Below are 9,765 nucleotides of genomic sequence, written 5' to 3'. Positions count from 1 at the left end.
ATGAAAATCTATATTTTCCACAATAATTATGATATGTTAAAAAATATAGTGGAAATTATGATATATTTAAAGTTTTTAGCTACAGTTATATAAAAAAAAACCCTTGGTAAATGGTAATAATACTATAGAATTTTTTACTTACAATTTTTTCTTTTTCTAATTATTAATTTCCTTATAATCCTTTTTCTTTTTCTCCCTATTTCTCTCTCCTCTCCTTTCCCCTATCTCACCCCCCCTCCCCACACGGCCACACCTCAATTTAAATATTGACCTCTTTACTCTCTTCCCTCCCCTATCCTCATTTTACCCAGCTTGGTAAACCGGCTTCCCTTCGTCATCGCAACACACCGCCACTGCCATCGCCACCTCCCCCGGATTCCGGCGATCAGCAACCCCCAACCGAGGTAACCCCCCCCCCCTCTCTTGTTCTGTCTTTCTTAAATCTTTTCTTTTACATGCATCCAACACGAGGATATTGTTTATGATCGTCTTTTTGTGGGAAATTTGATTAGAATATTTTGATTTTACTACCAAGATTGCCTTTTCTTTTTCATTATATCGATTTATTTATTTGCATAATCATGTGTATGTGGTGCCTTGTTCATGTTAACATTATAACAATTACGCCAGCATATTGCGTTGTCACCTTTTTGATAATTCAACTACCTTTTCTTGTTGATTTGCAGGAATTTATTTGCAACCTCAAGAAGCAAGTTAAAGAACGTACTTCTAATCACCAAACAAGAATTTTTTTTCTTTTCTAGGGTGTCGCTCACTGGGAGCACAAATGACGGCATCTGGAGAGCCCTTTAGGGCCCCTTTTCTGCAAAGAATGTTTAAGGATGAAGATTCCACGACCGTGGATGAACTGTTTAGTGAGCGTATGCAGTCTTGGTATTTTAGTCGAGAAGAGATTGAGAATAACTCTCCCTCCAGGAAAGATGGCATTGGTTTAAAGAAAGAGTCAGAGCTTCGGATGTCATACTGTTTATTCATTCAAGATGTTGGCATCAGACTTAAATTGTATGAACTTCCTCGTCTTTGTTTCATTTCGACATTCATGAGCAAGTCATATTTTGTCCACTGTTGTGCCTGTCTTATCCATGAATCTAGCTTATTCTGTTGCATGAATTCAAAACTTTGATTATTTATACATCTACTCTTTAGCAATAATAGTTTCTTTAGGATTATAAGCACGACATCTACAGACTATAGGTTTACTTGTTTTTCTACTTAGTTAGACATTATGTGATTTCTCAATTGTTAGTTAAGTTCTGTCGAAGCATAAGGGTTAAGGATTTTCTCAGCTTGTTGGCCTTCAAATTGATCTCTGAAGAAAAACTTTAACCTCAAAACCTTTACCTAATTTAATTTGCACATGAAGATTTATCTTGGGATGCTATTACCTAGAACTGGTTTCATGTGGATTGGTTTTCATGCGTTTTGGTATATTAGTAGAAGTCTCAAGTAAGTTATTTATCTCTTATTTGGCAATTGGCACTACTTTTAACTCTTCTTTCCAGTATGTTCTTGGCCTATGCGACCTCCATTTTGGCTCATTGGCTCTTTTGTCAATCAGCTTTTCTCCCGATGATAAATATAATGTTGCATGTATTCTAGTTTGACATAAATTTTCTGTTTCTGGAGGTTGATATGGATATAGATGTATATTTTAGGAGACATGTTAGTGCATGCCTTTTCAGCTGCATGCCTTTTCAGCTTCTATATCATTCTTCTTTCTTTGCTTTAGGTGAGAATTTTAATTGTTGAATTATCTTCACAGACCTCATGTCACAATTGCGACAGCAGTAATGTTTTGCCATCGATTTTATCTTTTTCAGTCTCATGCAAAGAATGATTGGCAGGTATGTTGCATCATTCATATCTCTTTCTCTTTCTCTGGACACATAAAGCCAATTTCTTTTCTGGAGCTTTCATTATACTTTTAAGCTGTTGACCCATAGACTTAACCATTTCTTCTATTTGGCATCTGAAATGCTTCCATTTTGATAAAATAATGGACTATGCTAACATAGACCTTTGATCTTTACAAAAACAAGCTAACTGGAGCAAAAGCATCATATAGCTGACACAAATATTTGGAGAAATATTTAGAGCAAAAGCATTATTGCCCTAGTACATATGCTTGTGCATCGAATGATGACTAAAACCTCCACCAACCTACATCTAAAAAAGGAAATGGAGATACTAAAGATGCTGAGAAATGGAGGGAAGAATAATTTTAATTACACTATTTTCTTGTTGACCTGTTATCAGATGAATATTATATCTTATTCTATAGATTTCCAATCTTGGTGAATATTTTTTTTCTCAGGTAAAGAAAATGATCTTGAGCTCATGTATCTAGTTTTAGATATTGGTTTACGTATTGGGTCAGATTTGGGGATGATGAAAATCTTTACCTAGGCAACTCTAATGTAGTAACCTAAAGAGTCACATAATTTAAACCATTTGAAATCTCTCATTCTACTTACTATTGCTGCTAAAAAAGAAGCCGAATTTCTATTGTAATGGTGAGATGAGAGGTGGAGGGAGGGAAGGGCAACATTAAAGGGAAGTGGTGGAGGCTGGAATCAATGCTGGGAGCTGGAATTGAGTGTAGACAGATGGTATTATGGTATTGACAGGTGATAGAATCGATGATGGAGGTATGTACAGTGAATCTCATAGCATTCTCATGTTAGCAACCTATTGGTAAACACTTGCTAAACAATCTTTCTTTTAATGAAAATTCCATTAGATAAGTTTGCAGTCAAATCTATACCATAGGATCTCACTTTTGTTAAACAAATATTCTTTCAAATTCTTTGAGATTCTCCTATGGGCTTGTTTTTTATTTTACTTTTCTCATTAGATATTGACCCTTTTCCTTGACTATATGCCATGTTTTGGTTAATCAAGTATTGTGTAGTATTATGTCTGAAGAGGTTTGGCAGATATCAGAACAGTGATAATTTATGCTATCTTGCATCCACTACATTGGGCGGGGTTCAAGTTCATTTGGCATTTGCGCTTGAGGGATACTTAATTGCAGTCATGGATCTGGGATGCAAGCTTATCTTAATTTGAATATGAGAATTCTGAGCATCATCTTTTGATAGTACTCTGTACAGTAAGTACCATGATATATTCTCTCCTCTTTACCGTTATCTTTATCTTTTCTTTACGATATTCATGTGAATGCAGCAGTCCTACAAAAGTCCTGTAATTTTATTCCTGTTTTTCCTTTATAGCATTGCAAATTGCATTGAACCTAAAGATGCAGTCATGTATTGGATATAAATTTTTGACTAGTTGCTGGCTTGCTTCCCTGTTCTTTCTACCAGTTTAATAAAACTTATCTGTTTCTTTGATATATTAAGAGATAATGCTTATTTAGAGTTATGGTATATCTTAGGTAATCATGATAGGGTATTGTTATGAGATATTTTTTTGTCTACACACGAGAGTTATCTTTTTTGAACTGTATATTTGTTAGTTTTGAGTTTAACATTCTTTTTTCCCTCCAGACTATTGCAACTGTATGCATTTTTCTTGCTTCTAAGGTTGAAGACAACCCTTGTGCTTTAGATTATGTTGTTAGAGTGGCCTATGAAACAATTTACAAAAGGGATTCTGTTGCTGCTCGGAGAATTTATCAGAAGGTACAAGCTTCTCTTTGCTCGGCACTTTTATTGTAATTCATCATTTCTCGCTACTCATTAGTTTGGCTCAATGAACAGGACGTTTTTCAGAAGCAGAAAGAACTGATTTTGATCGGGGAGAGATTACTCCTAACAACCATTCGGTTTGACTTCAATGTTCAGCACCCTTACATGCCACTGTTTGATGCTTTAAAGAAACTTGGGATTACTCAGAAGGATGTGAGACAAACAGCGTGCAAGTTTGTGAATGATTGGTATGCAATATGTGCCTTCACTTCACTTCTTTTCTTATATGCCCCTATATTCACTTCTTTTTCTCCCTTGTGATGCAACTTTCTGTTCTACTGTTCTTTTAACTAATACTGGTTTGCTTGTATACGAAGTCTTTGGACTTCATTGTGCTTGCAGTATAAACCCCATTACATTGCTGCTGGGTCCCTTTTCCTTGCTGCTAAGCTCCATAATGTCAGACTTCCTTCAGAAAGGGGATATGTGTGGTGGCATGAATTTGAGATTGCTCCTCAGCATTTACAAGGTAAGTTCTTTTTTTTTTTTCCTTTTCTTTCTTTTTCTAAATTCTTGAAGTTCTTTCCCGCAATTTGAATATGCTATTGAATTCACGTCTTATTGAGATTCATGAATCATTTACTGCTGCAGTCATAATCCAGCAAATGACAGAGCTACTTGGTTTTAAAAGGAAATCCATGTTTGCTGGTCCTCTTGAGAAGCCAATCCAGGCACCATTGGAAGCAAAGCAACAGACTTCTAGCAGCCTGAACTCCATTCTGAGTAGGCCTGGCTCTTCCCAGAGCAGCTCGGACCATGGGTTTGCTGGGGAGGCTAGGGGTCATAGGCCTGTGGACTCAGTCAAGCAGAACTTTGCTGGCAGCTGGAATGTTGATGTCAAGCACTTCTGTGAAGATAAGTCAGGACTTAAGTGCCAGCCAAGGGACGATGAAAATTCAATAACTATTGCTTTAGATAGGAGTCCAGGGAATATGTGAGAGGCCACAAAGCCTCATAATATGGATGTGAAAGAGGCCACAAAGCCTCATAATTGGGTGATAAGCCTGATAAAGTTGATATGGTCAGAATCAAGGTGTTGATAAGGACGAGGAAAAAGCACAGAGAAGTTAGCAATCACATGCTTCCGGTGGATGACTCCAGTAAAGATGCCTGGATCCAGAGAGCTTCAGAATCTGAGATTGTCCGTGGATCTGAATCTGCTACCAAGAAACGAAGACTATGAAGTGGTAGCTGTAACCTGTACCGTTTGTCATCTTTTACTGTCTCGGATAAGTAAGTGTGCTGGTTGTGAATTTCATGGAGAAAGAGGTCAAGTAATGCAAATCTTACTTGTCAAAGGGAGCATGGAAGCTGCAGGAGTTTCTTTTCTGTCGTTTTCCTCTATGTATATACAATATAATGCAGCCGTGACCTATTTTGTCACAGATCCTTTTCAGGATCATTTGTTCTTTGGCAACTGTATCTATGAACCACTGCTGGTTCCAATATTTTTACCACAAGATTTTACTTCTTTGTAACTTTTATAGGTTTATTCAAGATTTTACCTCAGGAATTTTACTTCTTTTTTACAACAAGATTTCACTGTAAATTTTCTCAGAGTTTAGTAATCAAAAATCAAATATTTACTGCAAAAAAAGAATTGGCTGTGGGGAGATGATCTGATGCCCACTTCATTTTCGTTTCTTTTTTTTTTTTTTTTTTTTTTTTTTGCATGTACTTTGAGTTAGTCTTGTTACTGACCAAGCAGCGAAGAAAAGGATCAAATGATTGATTGTAATAATTGCCAGGTACGAGGACTTTGTACAAGGGGTTTATTGCTGGCTGCTAATAAAATTGTACATGGTTGGAATGAAATGTAATGTTTGTCAAGATTAATCCATCCTGTCTTATTCTATTCTACAGAATAAAGTATTGATAAAGACTAGTATTATTTTGTTCAGCTCTTTTTCTGCTTTGAAGTTATGTATAAAGCCTCCGAATACAAAGATTTAGAGCATCTTCGGCACCGTTTAATTTTCTCTACTGTTTTTATACTCTAGATTTGCGGGCAGGCATGAATTCTGTTAAATATCTTTAATTTATTGTTTATTTTCTCAACTTATTGCTGTCTCCATACTTATGAGTTGTCTTAATTTTGTATATCTACTTTGACAATTCATTTATATGCATTTATACATTTAATAATGGATTGATGACTTTGACCACGGTCTATATTTTTCGTCGCTCTCTATTTTCGAATATCCAAACTTAAAATCCACGTTATCACAGGTTGTTTGAGTTGTGTAGGGCACACAATGATCAATGATGATTTAAGATTATCATATTAAGAAAGAGTTAAGCTTATTATTAAGTTTATTATCTTGATCAATCAACCAGACCATTGGATTGATTGGAGTTATAATTATATGCTGCTCTGTGTTTGATTCTCGTATCGTAGGTATCAGTTGATGCATAATGGAGCTTGAGATGGACCAACTGAGATTTATTGTAACTTGTGTTTAATACTCTATTACATTACGGATGTACTAATCACTTTATGGTTGATTACTAGTCTTGCCATTGATGTTCTGAACTCTTCTGCAGTGGAACATCGTTATGTTGGTTCTCTCAAGTTGAGATAAAGTTTGTTTGAGATTCCATGTATATGGGCCTAAATTCTATTCGTATATGAGAACCCTTATCTTTACGAGGCATTGATCTGAAAAGTTTAGCTTGCTAATGATATATCTCCTTAATTTTTTTTCCAATGATTTCATCAGGTTTATGCATCAATACTATGCTAATTCTGCACTTGTTTTGTGGATGATCTTATCAATAAGTGTTCTTTTTTAGTGTTATATAAATTTTCTTATCTTGATAATAAGAAAATATAACGAAGGGAAATATGAAGCTCAGGCTCCTGCAGTAACTTGATGATTTTAAAGTTTCTTTTGCTGGGGGCCTCAAAGACTTGGAGAAAGGACACTAGTGGTACTGTGTGAACCAAAAAGAAGCTCACCCCAATCTGCATGACAGTTTTCCATCTCTATGGTATCTCATCAAAGTTGGTGAACCTGCAATCTTTTTCTATGATTTACCTAGTACATTCCTTGTAACTATCATCACTAATACCATGTAATTTTGAATAGACAATATTCTCAAAAGAGTTTTGGAATTTTAGCAACTGGATCTCAGTGCTTCAACCATTCAGATAAAGCTCCATCATTACTGGGACTGATCACTGAAACAGTGCAACCAAGCTAAGCTGGTCAAACTGAAGTGCCATCATTGGCTAAGTTGAAACTTGACAGCATTCATCATGCCTTTGGATTGTTGGTAGACTGTATGTTTTCTTTCTTTAACACAGCCTTTTGTACAGACTCTGCTACTTGGCTCTCCCCCTGCTAACTTTATGCCAACTCTTTTTTCCATTGCTTCCACTTCACCTACAGCCTTTCAGGATAGAGGATTGCCACTTTCTTCTTCTATTGGAGCACCATTCAATTGAGTGATTCTTTAGAAAGGTCACCTGTGAAAGGTGATGAGACCCATTTGACTACTTACATGGAGAAGTTTGCATGTGTGTCTCGCATGCGTGTCGCCTCGACGAAGTCATGATGATGCTGTATTTATTTTTTTGTTGACTTACCTGTTTTGTGAAAAAAAAAGAAAAAAAAATTATTATGGAAAGAAATTGTCCTCTTAAAATTGGAACTAGAATTCCATTCCTATATCAGTTCCAGAGTCAGAGAGTGGCAAACTTGGCACTCAGTCTGTTATCAGAAAAATCTGACACCAAAGTCTCATTCTGATTTTGATCTTAGGAATAACTTGGAGCACAAGGATGTTGAAATAATCCATACTGAAAGCAGGTATACTGAGTTATTATCCATTGTGATTAGGATTTCTCTCCTTAGGCATTCATGAGTCACAGATAGAATCAACATGATGAGAAATATTCTTATCTGATGTTATTTGTCCTTGTTCTTGCATAATTGTGTTTATGTTAAATTTAGTTTTCAAAAAATGCCATTTAATATCTAGATCAAGCTAAACTTACAGCATTACCATGCATGCTACTATGAAAATTAATTTTTGGGCCATCCTTATTATGTTTTCATCCTAATAATTTGTACTACATATAATTGAGGGTGGGTGTCAGGCTAAGATCTTTAGTGGGGATAACAAGAAATGGTCGGTAAATGGTCCCCTCGACATTCATCAAGTGAGGTAAAGATCTACATTGATTTCCACAAAGTCATGGAGAAAATTTGTATTTATTTCTTCCTCACCTCACCTCTGCTATTTATATTCTCCAGGTACCAAAAAAAAAAAAAAAAAAAAAAAAAAACAAGACCTTTTATACCAACTTTTAGGAGCCTAATTAAGAACTAATTAAGAAGCTTGACAAGAGATTAGTTGATCTAAGTCAAAGAGGGTTTAACACAAAACGTTATAATCCAATTAGCCTTAAATGCTTAAGCTATTGGATGAGAGGCCTAAGAGTTTATATAAATCCTTTCATTTTTTTTCTTTTCCAATTTGAGATTTGAACCATCAAATGGGACTTCCCTCAACAATCTCCTCCATTTACATATGTGCTACATATCTCAAGCTATTACTCTCAACTAAGTTTTATGCCCAAATTTTCTTTTAGTCACCTTATTGATGTCAATAGTTTGGCTCTTTTATGCTTAAACCTATCATTTTACTGAGTCACCACGAACCTACTTATCTCAACTCGAACCTAATTCCACCGGTCGAACCACACTATGACTAATTCTATGTCACCATGACTCATATGTCCATCACAAAACCTTGCAGGTCTATAAGAGCCATCAAATTAGCCACACCAAAGTGAGTAGTCCTTCAGGAATCATCAAATTATCAACTTTGATACCACTGAATGAATCTAGAGCATGGCATGCAGTTGCCTACACCCATGGAAGAAAGAGCCAGTGATTTCACTAATTAACATCAGACAACAAAAGTACATCAGGTTATTGGGTACTAAAATCAAGTTATCTAAACAAAACTAAGTCTAACACATACTAGGACTTCAAACCTGAACACATATTAGACTGTCATACCATAGCATATAAATATACTTGGATGCACTCCACCTGCATTGCTATATATATCTCCATCACGAGCTTCCATGCATGCAATGCTCGCAGGCATCTAAGATTACTCTTAAAAATTAAATTATTATTACTATTAAACTATATAATATAAAAACACCGTTCTCTGACTGCTTAGCTTAGTGTATATAATACAATATGTACTGATATATATTGCTATATATATATATGATTAAATGTTGTTGGTCCTTTAGCAGCTTAAGTTGTAATCAGAAAAACAAAAGAAAGAAAAGGAAAAAAGGGTTTGGATCTTAGATATGGATATCATACTTCACTCATTGGTGGTAAAGGATGAATGGATGAATGAATGAATGAACGAATGGATGAAAACCCATCAAGACTGATGCATGACATGTCCTTGCAGGGACATGACATGGGATGTTATGTACAGGAGGAGGTGGCATGGGGCCCTGAAGTCTGAGAAAAGATGGAACACGAGAACGTGACACACCTGGGGAGGCTTCCACACTGTGCCAAAGGATCAAGTTGGATGTCACCACACCATAACATCCATGGCTGGCTAAGCTTTTAAGTAAGTAAGTTTGATGCATGAAAAGCTAAGACACCATAACATATGGGGGCCATGGCTCCTGGTGTTGGAATTCATGCCCCCCGCCCCTATGAGAGATTAGATTACTTTAAAGCATATATTCCCCCCCCTCCCCTTTGAATACATTGTCTTCTTCTCAAAACACCTTTAGGATCACAAACCCAAGACCTCTTTTTAAGGGACTAAGCATGGGGCTACACTTTATTATTATTTTATTATTATTATTTATTTTCTTCTCTTTGCAATCTTTGATGCTGAGTTCCACACTAAGTAAGTTTTTCATTCGACTGTTATATTTTATTTTGAATGACTTAAAAGTACTAAGTATGTTTTTAAAGTTAGGTTTGGTGTCTTATTGTATTCTCTCTAATGGTACTATGTTTATTAATCATATGTGAATGAT

The 9,765-nt window shown here is 35.8% G+C and overlaps 1 protein-coding gene across 1 annotated transcript; it reads left to right on the top strand.

Moving 5' to 3' along the window:
• The first annotated feature begins 247 nt into the window (after positions 1-247).
• Positions 248-5,266, top strand: LOC140782352 (cyclin-T1-2-like). The gene is made up of 7 exons (XM_073128877.1): positions 248-404; positions 687-1,023; positions 1,784-1,865; positions 3,531-3,665; positions 3,744-3,919; positions 4,049-4,200; positions 4,323-5,266. Exons 2-7 carry the CDS (start codon positions 788-790, stop codon positions 4,667-4,669), a joined length of 1,128 nt encoding a protein of 375 aa, XP_072984978.1. The 5' UTR covers positions 248-404; positions 687-787; the 3' UTR covers positions 4,670-5,266.
• The last annotated feature ends 4,499 nt before the right edge of the window (positions 5,267-9,765 follow it).

This window comes from Typha latifolia, chromosome 1 (genome assembly GCF_019914945.1).
Source record: "Typha latifolia isolate L0001 chromosome 1, TyphaL0001v2, whole genome shotgun sequence".
NCBI classification, from domain to species: Eukaryota; Viridiplantae; Streptophyta; class Magnoliopsida; order Poales; family Typhaceae; genus Typha; species Typha latifolia.
This window is presented reverse-complemented; position numbering and strand designations above follow the sequence as displayed.